The sequence below is a fragment of the Furipterus horrens genome, unplaced genomic scaffold, assembly GCF_987537825.1.
Source record: "Furipterus horrens unplaced genomic scaffold, mFurHor1.1.pri manual_scaffold_13, whole genome shotgun sequence".
Classification (NCBI taxonomy): Eukaryota; Metazoa; Chordata; class Mammalia; order Chiroptera; family Furipteridae; genus Furipterus; species Furipterus horrens.
The window spans coordinates 33116823-33137810 of record NW_028327183.1 but is presented as its reverse complement, the minus strand read 5'-3'; the positions used below and the strand labels follow the sequence as shown (position 1 = coordinate 33137810).

At 43.0% G+C, this 20988-nt stretch overlaps 1 protein-coding gene across 1 annotated transcript in view; it reads right to left on the bottom strand.

Moving 5' to 3' along the window:
• Nucleotides 1-20764, bottom strand: part of SPG7 (SPG7 matrix AAA peptidase subunit, paraplegin) — a 45431-nt gene extending 24667 nt beyond the window's left edge. The window contains exons 1-9 of the mRNA XM_090259317.1: nt 20563-20764; nt 18379-18481; nt 16008-16097; nt 12540-12781; nt 6220-6359; nt 5086-5188; nt 3464-3589; nt 2938-3100; nt 2372-2545 (exon numbers count right to left, since the gene is read on the bottom strand). Of these exons, the coding sequence (XP_090115443.1) occupies nt 2372-2545; nt 2938-3100; nt 3464-3589; nt 5086-5188; nt 6220-6359; nt 12540-12781; nt 16008-16097; nt 18379-18481; nt 20563-20745 (1324 nt within the window). The 5' untranslated portion in view covers nt 20746-20764. The remainder of the gene's footprint in view (nt 1-2371; nt 2546-2937; nt 3101-3463; nt 3590-5085; nt 5189-6219; nt 6360-12539; nt 12782-16007; nt 16098-18378; nt 18482-20562) is intronic.
• Nucleotides 20765-20988: the final 224 nt, after the last annotated feature.

Sequence of the window (20988 nt, the reverse complement as noted above, 5' to 3'; positions counted from 1 at the left end):
CTTACAGAACGCTTCCATATTATATTCATCAGTCCTTCTGACCTGCTCAACAAAGGCCTCGCCATGCCCATCAGAAGCTGTCTCAGTCAGAGTCTCAGCACCAGCAATGCCACGTGCAGCGAGGCCACCAAGACTGCTGTGTTTTCCTGACAAAAATGCCCAACTAGACCTAACTCCAAGGATACAGCACAGCCTCAGTGGGGATGTCCTTTAATGGGACTGGACTATAAAAGTGTCATGGTCACAAGAACGGGTCCCAGGCTTGAACAGACTGAAGAGACGAAACAACTAAATGTGTCATGTTGGCTACACTGGATCCTGGACCAGAAAAGGCACACGGTGGGCTCAGAGGTAGCCTTCATGGACACATACATCCTGGTCACAACCACGTGAGCCTTCAAAAGCTTCGGGGGAAGGGATGAAGGAACTCTTTTGACTGTTTCTGCAGTGCTTTTATTAAGTTTGGAATTATTTCCAAATAATAGGTTAAAAAAAAGTTTTGCCTTTGGTCACATACAAGCAAGCTCACCTGCCTGTATGCTAGACTCACAGACAACAGACATACATCCCCAAAACTTTTCTTTTTTTAGATTAATTTTTTTATTTTTAGAGACAGGGGAAGGGAAGGAGAAAGGAGAGAAACATCGATGTGCAAGAGATACATTGATCAGTTGCTACTCACACGCCCCCAGCTAGGGACCTGGTCCACAACCCAGGCATGTGCCCTGACCTGGACTCAAACCGGTAGCCTTTCGGTTTGCAGGCCAATTCTCAATCTACTGAGCCACACCAGCCATGGCCCAAGAACACTTTAAAAGGGAAAACAAATATAAAAATGACTGGGTCTTTTAAAACCAAAAATAATGAGAAAAAAGTGTCTCCCTCACCTACAATAACTAAAATACAAATAGAATCTTGATTAAAAGAAAAGCTAAAAATGGACCTTACATAGCTGGAACATGAAGATATATTTGCATGCCCATGTTCATAGCAGCATTACTCACAATAGCCAAAAGTGCTCCTCAACAGATGAATAGATAAACAAAATGTAATCTACCTATTCAATGGAGTATTCAGCCTTAAAAAGGAAGAAAACTCTGACACATGCAACACCATGGATGAACCTTAAGGACATTATGCACAGTGAAATAAGCCAGTCACAACAGGATAAATACTATATGATTCCATTTATATGAAGTCCTTTGAGTAGTCAAATTCACAGACAGAAATTAGAAGCGTGGGTGCCAGGGACAAGGGCAAGGGAATGGAAAGTTAGTATTTAATGGGGACAGAGTTTCAGTTTGGGATGAGAAAGTTCTAGAGATAGATGGTGGTGGTGGCTGCCCAACAAGAAGAATGTACTTAATCCCACTGAACTGTACACTGAAAATAATTATACATCTCACCACAATAAAAATAAACATACCACACCCTGGCTGGTGTGGTTCAGTGGATATAGCACTGGCTTGAGAATCAAAAGGACACCAGTTCAATTCCCAGTCAGGGCACATGCCTGGGTTGCAGGCCAGGTGCCCAGTTGGGAGTGTGCCAGAGGCAACCAATTGATGTTTCTTTCCCTCTCTTTCTCTCTCTCTAAAAAATGAATAAGTAGAATCTTTAAATTATAAACATACCATATCTACACATACAAACACAAAAAGAGGATCTTACCAAAGTAGCTCAAAAGAAAACAATTCCACATAACCTTTACTGAGTCATAGGAAGGAAGGGAGGAAGGGAGGGAGGAAGGAAGGAAGAAATTAAGGAAGGACGGAAGGACGGAAGGAAGGAAGGAAGGAAGGAAAGGTTTATGTAGAAGCCAGTCTAGAGGTCATTTTCAAGGGTGGCAAACCCAGAACCTCCCTCAGTGCAACAGACACATCGGTTTCCATGAATTTCCTACTCCACCCTCCATCTGGGTCACCCTTCAACCAGGAGAGCATATAGAGACACAGAAAACAGCACAATCCACTGGGATCAATCAAGACTGAAAAACTTCATCAAGGTCTGACCTGCCACTTCTACTCCTAGCAGTTTTTCTTTTTTTTCTCTATTATTCCCTTGACTTTTTAAAAAGCTGTGTTTCTTAAGTACAGCAAGATGAAGAGCACTTCTTAAACCAACCTTGTTTCTACTTATTACGTGTCTGCTACACAATAATTCTCGGTGTGCTGACTATCACCATCATCTGTGGCAGGCAGTAAGGTGGAGAAAAGGTACAGACCAGAGAATGGAGAAAAATAAAATGCCTATGAGCATTAGTGTAAAGTTCTGGAACAACAAATATAAGCAGTGCGATCCAACTAGAAAACGAATGTTTTTGAGTTAAAACCCTTCTCCCTGTGCGGAAGTAGCCAGGGAGAGTGCTCACCATCCATTTCCACCAGAAGCTGGTTGAGAGTCTGCTCCTCCTCTGTGTTGGAGAAGCCAGACATGGTGGTGGAGCGCTTCTTTCCGACAGCGTCAATCTCATCAATGTAGACGATGCAGGGGGCCCGGGCACGAGCCTCCTTGAAGAGGCTCCGCACACGGGCAGCGCCAAGGCCTGAGAGGACAGAGGACCAGGAAGCAGACATGTCATGAGAGATGAACCCTACTCTTGGGCCAAAGGCCGGAGCTGCTCCGTAAGGATGAAGAATCTCAGCAAGCATCCACTCATGCAAACAAAACCAGGTCCTGTCCCAGCAGAGATCACCCTAGGGGATGCTCACCCTCCTGGCCTTTCTGGACCACAAAAAGAAGGAGCTCCAGAAAACATCATCACCCAATTCTCAAAATAAAAACATGATGTTCCCCAAAATACAGGTTTCGTTTTTTCTTCTCTATTCTCCCCATTTCCTCATTAATTTAGCCATCTGAGGGAGAATATGTGAAAGGAGGGCCGTCTGGGACAACTGGTCAGCCAAGCCTGTCTGCAGCCCTCCAAGCAATACCTACCTCCAATGACCTCCACAAACTCTGGGCCAGCCATCGCCAAGAAGGGCACCTGGGCCTCTGTCGCCACAGCCTTGGCCAGCAGTGTCTTCCCACAGCCTGGGGGCCCAAGCAAAAGTGCACCCTTCGGAACTTTGGCACCAAGCTGAAGGAAGCGCTCTGGGCTCTAGAAACGCAGCAGATAATGTTACAGTAACTACAGGTTTTTCTAACAGAATTTTCAAGAAATGAATCCCCTGAAGATCAATTCATGTGCTGACATAAATTAGCTATGATGCACATGGTTCTGGGAAAAGGCTGCGTCCCAGAGGTTCTGAGTATGATCAATGATCAACTTTCAGCCTTTCTGGTCAGCAACTGTCCACTAGCCTGCACTGCCAGTTTAACAGGCATCAGCACGTGTTGTACATGTGTGTCTCCACCTCAGCACAGAGAGCTTACCACGCAGCACATCTGCCTGATCAATGTAGCTCTCCCTTCTGGGAGAGCGTTCACACCCATCTCCTGCTCCGCACATGTGCTTACGTACCTTCAGATAGTCCACAAACTCTTTGACCTCCAGTTTGGCTTCATGCATTCCTGCCACATCTTTGAAGCTGACTCCCTTCCCCATCTTGCCATCCACAATCGTGAAACGAGCCATTTTAAGCTGATTCTGGGCAGAAAGAACAAAGGGCAGGGTGCTGTGCACTCCCAGAGCTAGATGAGAGCCTCAGTGCTGGCTCCACCTGTCCTGCCCTGCGTCCCCACATCCCCTCTGCTAGAGGATCTCATGGACCCTCCTCCCACCACCCAGAGGGACCAACCCACAGCCTCTCCACTCATGCAGATGGCAGTTAAGGTCACATTTCAGACATATAAGAAGAAATGTTTATTTTACACTATCAAAAGTAAGAAAGCTACCTAGCATCTAACAATTTGGCTTTAAAAAAAGCCTAAAAACTCTCCCCCACAAACTAGGTAATTTAACAACGTCTTTTGCATAAATTATCTTATATTTCTATAAGATTTTCCCCACTACTGTGTAGTTTATTTTTCTGATTATAAAAGTAATTAAATACAGATGATATAGTATAGAATTGCACATGTGAAGCCTATATTAACCAATGTCACTCCAATAAATTCAATAAAAATATTTTTTAAAAGTAATGTAATAACACTCAATTCTGGGGAGTCTTGGTAGAAATGTTAGTTGGTAAATTTCTGGACAGCAATCAGGCAAGAGAACTAAAAGTCTTAGTGAGGTGCGTAAACTTCAACCAATCTACTTTTAGGAAGACACACTAGGCAAATAATTAGACAGGCTCTCAAAAGAGGCATGTGCATGGAATTCATCAGAGTATTATTTAAACACAACAATAAAAATAAAAAACCAAGCCCTAGCTAGTGTGGCTCAGTGGATTGAGCGCCAGCCTGCGAACCGGAGAGTCACCAGTTCAACTCCGAGTAAGGACATATGCCTGGACTGTGGGCCAGGTCCCCAGTTGGGGGCATGAGAGAGAAAACCAACATTGCTGTTTCTCTCCCTCCTTCTCCCTCCCTTCCCCTCTCTGTAAAAATAAATAAATAAGAATCTTAGGAAAAAAAAAAAAAAAGCCAAAAATACATAAGAATTATCAAACTGGGACACCATGCTGCACAGGTAGGAAGCAGGAGATGCCTTCTGCAGATCTGGCCCCAACTCCCCGGCCCCTCTGTTGATGCGGCTAATTGGCTATCTACAACCTAATGGGAAGAAGAAGTGCATGTTATGATGAATGCCACAATAATAGAACATTTTTAAAGTGTACTGTGGATGTTCTTTTAAAGACAACCTTTAAAATTTCTCAGTGTAGCTAGTAGGGAAACCAAAAACAGTCATGCCCAACTAATGCTGAAAATGCAGAAAAAGCTGCCCCATAAACTCTCTGGGCTCAGCCACCCCACAAGTCAAGGAAAAGGGGCCCCAGTTAAAGATGGTTCCTGTACACCCTCCAGTGAGTCAAGCACAAGGAAAGATGAACTGCCTAATTATGGCTCCAGGCTGGCCTCTGCAAGAGGTTAATTTCCACTATACACTTATTCTGTTGTTTATGAGAAAAGCATTCAACAAGAACATACACACAAATCCTAAGACTGCTGGGTCAGCAAGATGTCATTTGTATAACTTACAAAAGCACTGAATCCTCCTTCCCTTCCTGTCATTCCAGCCAAACGAAAAACATACCACAGGATGGCCAAGCCCACCGCTGTCATCCCCAAGGCATAGAGGGCACTAGTGAGAGAAAGAGAGGCAGTTACAGGCTCAAAAGTGGCCGCCAGGCAGCTGACAGTCACGCCTTACAAAGGCAGGGACCAGGGACCATGGACATTTCAAGAGAGCAACTTGTAGGACAAATGTTTGTGAAAATGGATCTCCTTGTCCAGTTCTCACCAACTGCCCTCTTTCATAAAGTTTCCCAAGCTATCACATGGAGTGTGGAAATGCTGGAGATACAGTATGTAATCTTGGCATGAAGCCAGAACAGTTGATGCCTCACACTCACCCTGGTACCTAGAGTCTTGTGATAATTAAAGATCCATGTTCAATAAATTTTGTTTTCAAAAGGAGGCCATTAATTTTGGTAAGGCAGAATTAGCCTAGAATAAAGAGTAGACCCTGGGATGTCAGCCCTCCGCATGAAGAGGGGAAGCCACCCAACTGCTCTATACCCTTGTTATTCCTACAATAAACCAGATGTGCAGCCTCAGAGCCCTGAGCCTTCAGGAGTCAGTGGATTGTAGAATTTAGAGACACATCACTTCATAGATGTGCTCGCCAGTCACTGAGTATTATCAGAACTACAAAGCATGTCCACGACTCAACAGCAAACCTCTCTACCCAGATTTTAGCCACTGTTGGTCCCAGAATGCAGTTGAAGCCCCCTGATTGATCTGCTCCCACTAAGGAGTCTGCAGGCCCATGGCCCACAGTCTCTCATGGAACCAAGAATTTCTGCAGGATATCTGTGTTTCTCCCCTCTCTATTCCATTTTCCTATTGGTAGAAGATACGAACCCCACAATGTGCTAAGTTCAAAAACGCAACCAGAAAACTAAAGCAAGTGACTACAACAAATTCCAACAGGCTCATACATTTCCAAATTTCCCAGCATTATGTCATTCACCCATAGGTTATTTACCCTCCCACAAGGGGGTCTAGTTAGCTGTAGGAAGGCCAGTTTCAGATTTCTGTTTGTGGTTTGTTTCTTACATTATAAAGCCAAGCATGGTCTAATTCAAGGGCTAATAAAATTGACCAACATACTTTCCAAAGAATCCTGTACGCTTATAGGAAACCGGGATCCTGTCCTTGCCTTCGATATTCAGCTCATCTTCAGCCGCTCGAAGCTTCTCTTCAAATTTGTCGATGTTTGCCACCTGCATTCGGTACATCAAGGCCAGCCTCTGGGGGCAGAAGGCAGAGAGGGACGGTGAGAGTGATGAAGAGGACAGACTGCCAATCCCTCAAACGTACAGATGTCATTCAGAAACTTTCTATATCTAAAAAATTGTAACTGTCTAAAACACAATTACAACAAAATTTCAATAGATATACTTTCTCTTATTTTCACAAATAGGAACATTTTAGAAAATGGATGGAGGCATTGAACTTTAAACTCAGCACTCTGTCCCACTCAACCGTGTGTGCAGAGCACAGAGATGCAGTGACAAGTCTGCAGTACTGGGTTGGGGATGCAGAGTCCACTTACTAAGGCAAAAAATGCAGGTGCTGTGTTTAAGCACTGGCTGAATCTGAAATTCAACTAAGTGGGTGTCTTTTTTCTCAGTAAACCTTTCCTGGATAGAGAAGAGACTAAGGAAGAGTGAGCAGATGGAAAGTTTCCTAAAGTGACTCAGCACCTACCCCAAGTATACAGGCATCATGGAGAAGGAAGCTCAAAACCAGTCTAGGAGTCCACATTGAGTTCCCAAGTCCCATCTCAGTGAGTTGACCTCGTCAAAGGGATCAATCATTTCTGTGAAACCCACAAGAGGAGCACAGGTAGGGTACTCCTCATTCTCCCCACCAACATGGACTATGGCATTACCGATCCCACATCACTTTCCTAAGAGCCCAGTCCACATGCTTTCCAAAGATAAACTGTTCCAAGCTCAGATTCTAAACACACTCTTGTAATCTAAATTGAGGAACCAGATTTCCTCTGGCTCTTAAGAGCCTCAGAAAATCTCTTGGGGAATAACTGTCACTATGAGAGCAGCCAGCTAGGCTCCACTTCGGGGGGCAACAGGCCAGATGAAAAGGTACACAAGAGGACCCACAAGTCACAACATAGTGACCATGACCTGTGCTGGAACACCTAGTGGCCTCGGTTGCTGAATTAACCTAATAAGACCCCAAATGTTTGATCTGGACTACTTCAATGCCTCAATCACAGGCCTGGCCATGTAAATGGGGTCATAACTGGCATAGAAGGGAAAAATGTAGAAATGACTCTCTTTCTATGTTAAGACCCAAGAGCACAATGTATGATTCCAAAAACCAATTCAATGCCCATGTCCTCCGTGAAATTTTCTTCAGTCACCTGGGCCCGGATCACCCTCCCACTTCTGCAAGGCCCTGCAGTAGCCAGCCAGATCACTCAGTACTCAGAGACAGGCAGCATCCATCATCACTGCTCATTTCTGAACTGTGCTGGAATTTAACTTCTGCTATTTAGCAAACTATGTGTTGATCCTATCACCCCCAACTAAATTACAAGCCTTGTAAACTGCCAAGCAGCTGCAAACACCACACCTGCAATCTGATCTGAAAGAGAAACCTGCTGGGTTGCATTGGACCCAGAGCCGAGCATCTTAAGGTCAAATAAGCACTCCACTGACATCTTAACCCTATTCAAAAACTGCAGTAAATACTGGAGTGCACAGAGGGCATGCACTGGGAGCATGTTGTAAGGGAGAGAATACACCATGGAAAAGAGTATTCCCGTGTTCTATACGAACCGAGTGAATCAAAACCAGGACACCCATCTGTCTCTTACCTGGTCTAGTTTTCCTAACATCCAAACTTTTAACAAAAAATAGGAAGGAGACTAAAGAAACATGACAATTAAATATAATTCATAATCTTTGATTGGATCCTGGATTAAGACACTAATAAAAACAGCTCTTAAGGCCAGTACAGAGGCAACTGAGTAACATGAACAGGGGAAGTACTTTAGAAAATATTCTGGGTTGCAGAAGTAGTGCACCAATCATAAGGAAAATTTCACAGACAAGCTAAACTGGCATCCAGGAGCAAGGCTCCTGGCCTCAGGTTCAAGAGGGCAGAGTAGGGAGATCCTGAGCTCACCTCCTCTCACTGACACCAAAACTACAACTACATATAGAACAGCTATCTCTAAGAATGACTGGAAGACTGGCAGAACAGATTTTCTACAACTACAGATACAAAGAAAAAACAGCATTGAGATGGGCAGGAGGGATAGAGACTAAGACTAGTTAGGATCACCCTACCTCCAAACTCCTCATGTGGTGACTCAAAAGTGAGAGGGACAGCACAACTGCAGAAGTCATCCCCAAAGAGTGAGGGGTCCAATCCCTAGCCTGGGGGACCCACAACAGAACAGGAGCCTCCATAGCATCGGGCCTTGGAAACCAGCTGTAGGAAACCCAGGTTTCTTCCTGAGTCTCAGTACAGAGGCAGCAGTTTGAAAAGCATCTAAGTCATGCGCGAAGGTGATACACTGACTAATTTTAGTTTGTGTGCTGGAGGGACAGGGTGACTATTGGAACTTTCTCCTGAGTCAGAGGTGCTGGAAAGTGCCATTCCCCCCACATCTTGACTCTCCTTCCACCTAGCTGGTCTGACGCGGGCAGGAACCATTTCTGACACTCTCCATTAACCTCGCTAACACTGTTCACCCCACCCTGGCATTTCTCTGAGGACTCATCCAGGCTGTTACCCCTCCAAAGTGGTTTGTGCCCTGCCACAGCCAGTGGGCGACCTCAGTCGGCACCTGCATACAGCAGTGTGTCTGCACTAGTGTGGCTGGGCCTCTCAGCCAACAACCATTCTGAAGACTTGCCCTGCACAACAGTTGTGGCCAGGCCTCACAGCCAGTGGGCCAGGGACCAGCCTCGTCTACCAGTGTGTCAACAGTGTGACCCAAACACACCAGGAGGCCACACTAGTCCATACCTCTGGAGCACCTGGCTCTGGTGACAAAAGGGATTCCACCACTGGGGCCCAGAGGACACCTTCTAAAAAAAGGCTACTTTTTCAAGACCAGGAGATGCAGCTGATTTACTTAATATATAGAAACAAATAGGCAAGATGAGAGAAAAGAATATGTTCCAAACAACAACAACAAAAAGACAAAACCCTAAATGAAACAAATGCCACCTGTTTACTAGATAAAGAGTTCAAGTAGTTATAAAGATGCTCATCAAACTCTGCAGATAAGTGGATAAACTCAGTGAGAACTTCAACAAAGAGATAAAAAGAACCTATCAGAACTGAAGAATATAAAAACTTAAATATAAAAATACACTGGAGGGAATCAAGAGCAGATCAGGTGATACAGAATGGATCAGCAATCAGAAAGAGAGGGTAGTGGAAATCACCCAACTGTAAGATCAAAAAGACAAAAGAATGAAAATAGCATAAGGGACCTCTGGGACAACATCAGATGTACTAATATTCTAATCATAGGGGTCCCAGAGGAGAAGAGAAATGGAAGGGGACAGAAAACCTATTTGAAAAAATAATGGCTGAAAACTTCTCTAACCTAACAAAGGAAACAGACATCCAAGTCTGGGAAGCACAGAGAGGTCTACACAAGGAGAACCCAAAGAAACCCACACCAAGACACATAAATTGCTAAAAGTTAAAGATACAAGCTTAAAAGCAGTAAGAAAAAAACAACTAGTTCCATACAAGGGAATGCCCATAAAATGAAGAGATGACTTTTCAACAGGAACTTTGCAGGCCAGCCCTGGCCATGCAGCCTCTGTTTGTTCGAGGCTTGTACTGACATGCCACAGTTGTGGGTTTGATCCCCAGTCAGGGCACATACAAGAATCAACCAATGAATGCATAAATAAGTGCAATGGCAGATAAATATTTTTATCTCTGCCCCACTTCCTCTCTCTAAAAATCAGTAAAAAAATAAAAAATAAAAATAAAAAATTCTGCAGGCCAGAAGGGAGTGTCAAAACATATTATACATGATGAGAGGGAAAAACCTACAACCCAGAATACTCTATCCAGCAAGGTTATCATTTAGAATTGAAGCAGAGATCAAGACTTTCCCAGACAAGCAAAAGCTAAAGGAGTTCATCACCATTAAACCAGTATTATAAGAAATGTTAAAGGGAATTCTTTAAGTGGAAAAGGAAAGGCCAAAACTAGAAATAAAAAAATATATGAAAGAAAAAGAATCTCACTAGTAAAGGCAAACATAGTAAAGGTAATAGACCAACCACTTACAAATTTAGTATGAAAACAATTAAAATTGCAATAAGTACATATTCATCAATAATTATGTTAAGTGTGAATGGACTAAGTTTTCCATTCAAAAGACACAAAATGACTGGGTTAAAAAACCAAGACTCTTACATATGCTACCTATATGAGACTCACTTCAGATCCAAAGAAACACATGGACTGAAAGTAAATGAATGGGAAAAGATATTCATGAAAATTGAAATGAAAAAAAAAAGAAAAAGCTGGGCTAGCAATACTTATCTTAGACAAATTAGACTATAAAACAAAGGCTAAAACAGGAGACAAAGAAGGACCCAGCAATTCCACTTCTGGGCACTTATCTTAAGAAAATGAAACACTAATTTGAAAAGATATATGCAATCCTATATTCACTGCAGCATTACTTACAATAGCCATGATTTGGAAGCAACATAAGTGCTCATCAGTAGATGAATGAATAAAGAAGAAATGAATATATGTGTGTGTGTACAAACACACACACATGCACACATACAGAAATATCACTCAGCCATGAAAAGGAATGAAATCTTGCCATTTGTGGCAACATAAATAGACTTATAGGGTATTATGCTAAGTGAAGCAAATCAGAGAAAGACAAATACTGTATCATTTTACTTATATGTAGAATCTAAAAAACTAAACAAATGAACAAACAAAACAAGCAGACTCATGGATACAGAAAAACTGATAGTTGCTGGGGAAGTGCAAGAATGAACTAAAATGTGAAGTTATAGCATAAATAAGTCATGGGGATGTCAAGTACAGAATAGGAAATACAGTCATTAATAGCACAGTAACTTTGTACAGTGAGAGAAGATACTAAACTCTTTTGTGGTGATCACTTTGAAAGGTATATAAATGTCAAATCACTGTGTTGTGCACCTGAAACTAACATAATATTGTATGTCAACTATACTTTAATTAAAAAAGAATTTACAGTCATGAATGAAAAAAGAAAAAGAAAATATTCTGATATCAATGTGACCTTTCTTGGGCCTAACTACCGTGCTGTGGTTAATGGAAAATGAGAAGGGGGAAATCGAAGATTGGAGAGTGATTCATCTTCCCCCAGGATTTTCGTGGGCAAGTTTTGGGGCCTAGTTTCCATATGCCCACCTCATTTCCCAGCAGTGCCAGACAAGCAGGCCACTGTCACTAGGTATGTCTCTTCCCATCTTTTATGCCCAACTCCCTGCCTGGCATGAAATCCCACCCTCCTGACCCTTCTGCTGTATCTGCCACCTCTCCTATGGCTAGGGCACCAAGCTCCAGTTCTGACCATGCTGGAGTTCTCTCCTGGGGTGGGGGATGGTACCTGAGCTGGGAGATGAAATAGGTACCTCGTTCTCTTTGTTTCCTGTTCCTGTCCAAGGGCCAGTTCTTGCCGACTCTAGTCTTTTAGTCACCTCCTTGCAGTGCTGTTAGTTTCCTGCCCACACCGCTACCCCACAAGAGATTTCTGCTTGACCAACCCCTAGTCATTTCATCTCACTTATATCTGCCAAAGCTACCCTGTCTGCTGACCTCTGGCCAGCACCACACCACCTACCCAGACTGACTGAGCAAAACCTCAGGACTGCAGCTGGCTCTTCTCTCCTTAGTCTCTAGTACCAGAGTCCACCACTGTGGCCACTCTTGTCACTACTTCCATCTCCTCCTCCTGGTGTGCAGACACATGGCAGCTGTGAACCCCACTAGCTTCTATCTGAAGACAACACTGCCTCTTCCCATTTCAAGCTCTTAATGAGCCACCACTTGTAAACCTTCAATGAAAATGACAACCAAAAAAATGAGGGTGGCCCTGGCCACGTAGCTCAATGAGTTAGAGCATCATCCAATAGACCAAAAAGTCATGGGTTTGATCCCTAGTCAGGGCACATGCCTGCATTGTGGGTTCAATCCTTAGCTGCGGTGTGTACGGGAGATAACCGATCGATATTTCTCACATAGCTGTTTCTGTCCCTCTCTCTATCCCTCCCTTCCCTTCTTTCTAAAATCAATAAGCATGTCCTCAGGTGAGGATTTTTAAAAAAATGCTGGTGGGAAGGGACTGAGTGAAAAGAGGGTACACATGCGTCTCCAGATCTTTTCAAGCTTGTGCCCCTGCCATCACTCACAGGACGCCCGAATACCACAGCTCCAGGGTGCAGGTACACTTCCACCACGTCGCTCTCAGGCACCACTTGGACCCGCTGTACCTCGCCCTTGGCCAGCATCTCGTTGACAAAGTCATTCCAGGAAATGTTGCCACCGCTGGTGCTGAGTGCATTCAGTAGGCTCATGACAACGGCGATGACAAACAAGGTGCGCAGTCGCTCTCGGTACATCTGGTCCTCCCTCTCCTTCCGCCTCTTCTCCTCTGTAAGCAGGGACCAGAGGAGTGTGAGACACAGGCTGCAGGCCAAGCCCATCCTCAATGCTTTACATTCAGTTTTGTCAGGAAAGCTCAACAATGAGATGACAGTGTCTCATCTCCCATAAGATCCTACATGTTGGCCTATTTTTCAACAAAGTGATTTGAGACAAACACTAATCATAAGCCACTCAAAGTCACCAACATTCCACTTAGAAGTCCCACTGGCTCAGATAACATGAAACCATGTTTAAAGTGAAAAAGCTTCCCAGGACCATCACACAGTGCAGCTACACAGTGAACCCTTCACTGAAAACACATCTGACCCAAGCTATAAAGAAATCAGGTACTCCAGGTTTGATTAGATACTAAACATCATCAGTAGAGTGCCTGATACATGTGTAAGTTATTAATAACATTAAAACAAATACCTTTACCACCACCTGCCTTAAGAAATACCTTCTCGATCCCTCTGAAGACCCTATGTGCCCTCCCCCCAACCACTATTTTGAACTTATTTATCATGAGTGGCAAATAGGTTATACGTCATTCATCACAATAACATTTGAAAATAGTATCATTTAGTCTTTAGACATATATTAGGGACCACTTAATTCTGGAATATTCTTGAACAATTCTTTCTCAGATCGATCAAATGAATCCTTCCCAAATAACATTACTCGGTTATTAATATCCTACTTAGAATATAGATAGCTTCAAGCTCAGTTCTTGGGGATAGAAAAAGACAGAGGACTCCGCCTCTGATCTAAAGACATAAGGAAATCTCAGAGGAAGTGAGCTGACCTCAACAGGCTGTGGAGAGAATAACAATCCAGGAAGAAGGGAACAAGGGAAAGACTTTTGGAGAGGGACAGGGAACACGTACCGTGGTCACTTCCCTCTGGCCCAGAGCACAGCTGGATTTTAGGGACCCACCAAAGGCTAGACCAAATCCCCCAATCAGATAAGTCACTTCCTCTGCTGAGATGGAGGGGAGGTGCTATATTTTATTTATGTGGTTCTTTCTGTGGTTGTGGCCCAACTTATCCCAGTCCTTACAATCATCAGGTACCTGTGTTTACAACAAGGAGGCCCTAGAACTATTCCTGTGGAGCTCATCTGTGTAATGTGGGCCACCCTTCCCAATATTATGACTAGATTTTACCAGATTTATTGTTAATGATGCCCATTGAGAAATATAAGCACAATCCTTCACCAGTTCTGACCAAGAGGGGTCCAGACCTACCTCAACAGCCAAGTTTCAAGCATTCATTTGTCCTCCCCACAATCCACGTGCTCCTTTGTGCACAAACATGTTCGTCTGCTCAGGGGAAAAGCAGAGAGGAGCCAAGACAGACGTAGGGCTCAGCCCAAAGCCTGGGGTGAAAAGTCCACACCAAGCTGCACATGTGGTCACTTCTCCAAGGACAAGAGCACCGCTGGAACTCAGTGTGCACCTGCTCCTCTCTGTACTGCCTGGAGGTGTCACCCACAAACACATCACCTTCCTCTCCAACAATTAGTTTAGAGGAATTCAAAAGGTTTTTAAAATCAGCTTAAAAACATAAATGACAAAACAGAGAACAGTAGAACAAATAAAGAAATTCAAAAGCTATGGGGAAAAAAAAAGGGCACAAATGAAACCTATCGAGGCCCTAGTCAGGCTGCTCAAGGTTGGCTACTGTGTCATCCGGATACATCAAGGTTCCAGGTTTGATCTCCAGTCAGGGCACATACAAGAAGCAACCAGTGAATACAAAAATAAGTGGAACAACAGATGAATGTTTCTCTCTCTCTCCCTCTCCCTCCCGCTTTCTCTCTCAAAAAATTAATCAATTAAAAAAAAACAAGAACTACTGAGGCTCCTAGTAATCATTTTGAAAACATGAAAATAAATCTGAGATATCATATCTTGTTATAATAGATTATAGTAATGTAACTAATATGTAAAGCTCATATTCACAAAAGGCAGCTAAATAAAGGCTACCACTTATTTTGAAAAGCGAATTTATGTTCTCAAGTGAGTACTAATTATTTAGAAACCATGTACTTCAAATATTTTCAATCTTGTTTTCTAATTAACAATGTTGATAGTCATTAAACCAACTACAACGCATTGACACGAATGAGGCTCATGCTAACATCTATCCTTTAGAAGCTTTATATGATCAAAATGTCTATTTTCAATACGTTTAAGATGCTGAATTTGTGAGTCAGTCCCCTGTTCCTGGATGGGTGGCTGCAGCTTACAAATCAACTGTTATACCTCCATCCTCTGCATATAACCCACACCCCACATGAAAGGGATTTAAAGCAATTCTGTGACTCACAACCATCTGTTCATAGAGTGTCTACAATTTTCAAAAGATACGGCTTGGTGTTAAATAAGACAGCTTTGCAAGAATGTCTAAAAACAATACAAGAAAAGCTTGGATCTGGACTCCAAAAAACACCTGTTCTGTTTTCTTCACAAAAGTCCAGTTCTTCTCAAATAAAAACCAGCATGGTGTGTACACACACACACACACACACACACACACACACACACAGCCATACCCTTAGCACAGGCTGCCCTCCATTCATTCATTTTCATTATTATCACCTCCTAGCAGCCATCTTTCACCTTAGAGATCAACTCAGTTCAAGCTTACCTTTTTATTTCCCTCACCCTTTACATGATCATCCAGTCCTAATTCCAAAGTAGAAATGAGATTTAAGATTTGCAAGTGAGTTCACTGTGAGCTGGGGCTGGGGCTGACGTAGGATTACAGTGGTCCTCTTATAGGACGGTGATCTACTTCCTTCAAGGCTACACAACGCACCCTCCTCCCCTCTGGGGGCTGCTTCTCAAGCCTGGGGCAGTGGCAATACTAACCAGGTGTATAGGGGGGTGGGTTCTGCCAAGGAGTCCTGGTGCCTTTCTCCCACCCCAGAACTCTATGAATTCAGGGTAGATCCAAGATTCACTTTTTCCACACAGAAAACAAATTTGCCACCGGCCTTTAGGCATTTTGAAGAAGACAAGGGACACAGGCGCTGATAGCAATGTCTCTAAAAGAACCAACAGGAAGGATCCAGCAATGGCATTAGAGATTGTGGCAGGTGTGCTCAGGGCAAGGAGAACACAGGTGCCTGGGTTTGCCCTCCTGTTAAGACTGGTTTCCTGTTGCTTAGAATGTACATGGGAAGACAACCAAACTAGTCATTATTCCAGAAGATCCAACAGAGCTACCTTCATCATCTTCAGGGGTCCTCGCCTTAGACTTATCATGGTCCTTAGTCTTCTGCTTCCTCCTTGAGGTGTTAAAATAGTAAGTGCCACCTATAAGGAAGGAATAGGGAAACTGTTTAAAAATCAAGATCTGCAACTATAGGGGAACAGTTAAGAGAAAAGTATATTCTTGAATAACCTAATCAAAAGAGAAACTATCTAAAACCTATATCCATAAGATTTGCAAGTTTGAGATAAAGCATTTTCTTCCATCATTCTTCGTAGAGTTTACAAATCATAGAATAATAAACTACTTCAACTTATGAAGTGTCTTTGTACTTTAAATTAGTCAATGTGAGGAAATGAAAATTAGTTATGAACATAAATTTGAGAAAGTGTCAAGTTTGTTGGAAAACAATCCCTTTAATATAATCGCTTTAATTTTTTTTATTTATGGATTTTAAAGGGAGAGGACGGGGGAGAGAGAAAGAAATATCAATTAATTGTTTTACTTATTTCTTTTTAAAAGATTTTATTTACTTTTAGAGAGCGGGAAAGAGGAGAGAGGGAAAGAAACATCAATGTGCGAGATACATTGATTGGTTGCCTCTTACACACCCCTAATTAAACACCCGACCTGCAACCCAGACACATGCCCTAACTGGGATTTGAACTAGACACCTTTCAGTTCACAGGCCAGCACTCAATCCACTGAGCCACACCAGCCAGGGCTGTTCCACTTACAGCAGTCCCTCACTGTAATGTGGTTCACTTATCGCAGCCTCACTGGATCACGGGATTTTAAAAAACATATGTAATTATTTATCGCGAATTTTTCACTATATTGCGGGATTTTGCGGTACTGTATATGTATGTTAAAAGTTACGTAGGTTTAAGAGTGTAGAATAAATGTAAGGTTCCTACTTCGCAGGGGGCTAAGGAACGTAATACCCACGGTGAGGGAATACTGTATTTCTGTATTCATTGGTTGATTCTTATAGGTGCCCTGACCAGGGATTAAAGCCACAACCTTGATGTATCAGAACAATGTCCTAACCAACTGAGTGACCTGGCTAGGGCCTATCCAGTCACTTTAAATGAACTTAAACAAATGAATGACACAAGTGACTTTGACACATGCAGCAAGGCAGCAAGCCACTGTCACCATCACTAAGACAGAACCACATAACACTCCTCAAACAAAAAGCTCTGTCTTACCCAAGGTCTGAACAAATCAGTGTTAAAAAAATGGAGAGAAAAGATTCTCAAAATATGGCTGAGCTATATTTTTCTTCACAGACATTAACAGAATCACAAGTGAAAACTATCTTGATGGCCACTTGACACAGTTCTGACTATTTGGAAGGTGAAGAGTCTGCCACTGGGTGCACGTGCAGATTCAAATGAGAAAACACGGACAGCAGATGTGCAAACTGCCCCCAAGTCATAGCTCTTTCCGACCATGTGTGGGCATCAGGCTGTTTAATGTACATTAGGAATCATAAGATTTTACTTTTTCCCTATTCCAACTGTATAAAGGGGGGGTAAAATTATACATGTCAATTCTTAAGATCCTTTGAGCTAAGGTCAAGAGAGCAAGATGTACAGGGTCTCACTGAACAGTGCAACTCTATTGTAAGATCAAATTACTTCCAGGCTGCTTTAGTTGCCTTCTGAATATAGAACATACAAGCCACTCTATAGATCCTTACCAACTTTCTTGGAGTTGGCTAGAGAACATGACAAAACTTTTCAAGCAGCCCAATTATTGCTATACACCAGAACCGCCCCCCCCCCCCAAAAAGGTGATCTCTGATCAGGGCACATAAAAATAGCAACCAATGAATAAATAAGTAGAACAACAAATTGATGTTTTTCTCTCTCACCCTTCCTTTCTCTAAATCAATAACTAAAAAAAAATTTTTTATTTAAAGATTCAAAATAGCCCTGGCTGGTGTCACTCAGTGGATTGAATGCTGGCCTGAGAACTGAAAGGTCACTGGTTTGATTCCCAGTTAGGGCATGTGCCTGGGTTGCAGATTTGGTCCCTAGTGGAGGTGGATGGAAGAGAAAACAGATTAATGTTTCTCTTGCACATCAGTGTTTCTCTCCCTGTATTTCTACCTCCTTTCCCCCTCTCTTTAAAAATAAGTAAATAAAATCTTTAAAAAGAAAAAGATCAAAATAAGCAAAATGGCCTGTTCTGACCTTAGACCATCTTCCTTTTTGTAAACTTCATATCAGAGCACCGAAGGGCTCACAATAAATAGAAGCCAAAGGTCCTATTAGTGATGTCATTTTTCTGTCAATGTCAAACCATCAACATTAGCCTAATTTATTCACAAATGACACAGGTTTTGTCTGTCACGTTTGTCTTTGAACAGATACACACCTAAAAGCTTCCAGAGTCTGAATGGATTTTGGACTAGATGCTGTTTCAATAATAATCCATGGATCCCTTCAAAGGTAGGGGTTATCAGTCGCAATTGCGAACTCTGAAAAAAAAGAACATATCCAGGATCAGTCACATCAACATCACAGCACACCAAAGCAATGTGGACTAATTCTCTGATGCAAAATCTTTTCTAAAAGCTCAAATATTTATTTATTTGTAATGTTTATGTTGCCCTGAAATGTGAGGTAATAGTCTGATCATTATTTCAAGTTCTGACATAATAGCAAAAGAAAAAAAGCCCTTGATCATTGTGGCTCAGTTAGTTGGGCGTCACAAAGCAAAAGGTTCGATTCCTGGTCTGGGCACATACATGGGTTGTGGGTTCAGTCCCTGGTCAGGGTGCATACAGTAGGCAAACTACCCATGTTTCTTTCTTACACTGATGTTTCTATCTTTTTCTCCCTTCCTCTCTCTCTAAAATCAATAAAAACATATCCTCAGGTGAGAATTAAAAAAAAAAAAAGATATCAAAAGCAAGTGAGCAAGTCAAAGAAACGGCTGAACTAAAGGAACAGAGCACTGACTACCACTCTGTGCCTCTCTTCTGTAGGACAACTCCCCTGCAGGACAAAAAGAGCAGAGGGCTCTTAAAGGACACAGTGGTTGCTCAGAACCTTTGCTCCTGCCATCTCCAGACAACCACTCCTTGCAAAACACTTCCAGGTACCATAGCTGTTTACCAGTCTCTGTTTCCAAAGTTCTGTTTTCAAGATGAAAATTCTCCCATTTGAATGGGTTTCATGTTCTTGAAGAGCCAATTTAAATTTTTCTGTGTCAGCAATTTCTTCATTTGTTTCATTTTTAATTTTTTTCTTTAGCTTATTCCTGGTCTGCTGTTGCTGTGGTGAAAAGTAAAACCTTGCCTTGCTCAATTGCTCTTCCATGAGGAGTACATTACATGCACTTTCTTTTAGCAATAGAATAAAAATTCTCAGTCTATACAATTATTGCCCCATTTAATTAATACTACTATTCTTGGCTCAGTAATGACCAAAGCTATATAAGGGAGGGCCACAGAGTGTGAACTGGGCCTAATAAGTAACATTGGTGTATTAAATATCATTATTCTTCAAAGTCAGCTCCAAAGACTGTTTAAATTAGCTTAATTTATTACTAATATAGCCATTGGTGAGATAATTTACTTAGATTTCATAAGTATGCGTAAATTGTCTATTTCAGCCCTTACTTTTATATACTAAACAAAGGATTAGATTTAATATAATTATTTCCTTCTCAGTAAAATTAAAAGCAAAAAAGCCCTGACCTTGACCTGTGTGGCTCACTTGGTTGGGCCATCCTCCCACAAAGGAAAAGGTCACCAGTTTGATTCCTAGTCAGGGAATCAACATGCCTGGGTTTTGGTCTGTCCCCAGTAGGGGCATGTAGGAGGGGCAACCCATAGATATTTTTCTCACATGGATGTTTCTCTCCCTGTCTTTCTCTCTCCCTTCTCTCTCTAAAAATAAATAATAAAATCTTTTTTAAGTGTAATACATCTATAGTTGCTCTCAGATTCAGGGAAGTGGCCAGTAATCTAGAATAGCATTGTAATTAAAACTGGTCCTCAAATTACGTAAAAATGTAATACCAATAATAAATTTCGACCTAAAATGTGAGGGCTGACCTCCCAAGAGAGGGCTGGTTAAAAAAAAAAAAAAAAAAAAAAAAAAAAAAGTAAGAAACGCACCAGGACTTAGGGTTTGCTTTCAGGATGAAATGTCAACCTTAGCAGAGCCTGAAACACAGCCCTCACACAGAGGGTGCTCCTGAATTTGTGTCGATAACGTCTGCAGCTACACGACAAAAGTTAAATACGACTACGTGGTGTTTTGCTCACACAAATCCCTCAGGCGTCCACAGACAGACCTGTGTGGCCAGCTACTGTATGGAAAGCGCTAGAATTCATCCAGATGGGTTCTGATCTATGTGAGTCAAGTGTAAAATACTTCTCTGGTATATAATGGTGAAACTCTTATTGTTTTCAATTTTAAAATGCAAGGAAGACGGACAAAAAATACCAACACACTAAGTACAGGCTGGAAACACCCAAGCCGGGGCCTTTGCGGATGCGCTGCCTCCTCCAGGAAGCGACCAGAGAGGCATCTACGCGACCGGGGTTACCTGCAAGGCTCGGCCTCCAGCCCCGGCGACACCCATCGGAGTCCTGTGGAGGAAGTACGGCCACCTGCTCCCGGCCCCGGCGTAGAGGCCTGGGCGCCAGCCTGGGCACGCGCCCCATAGTCGCTCAGGACCCGGGCCCTGGCTCTGGCGGAGGGAACGCAACAGCAACCACGCGGCCGCCATGTTGGGCCAGAAGCGGCGCCGGCGCAGTCGGAACTATCTCTGTGTGCCTGCGCGATCGGGGCCTCAGCGGGGCGCTTGCGCGGCTGCCTCCCCTAACGCTCAGGTTCCCCTGCACCCGGCTTCCGAGGTTACGCGGCCTATTGGCGCCGGTCTGACTGGGATTTCCTAGCGGTTTATTGTGGTGCCACCCGGTGCAGGAGGCCGCGAGTATAGCTGCAGGCTGGTGAGCCCGAGCGGGAAGGT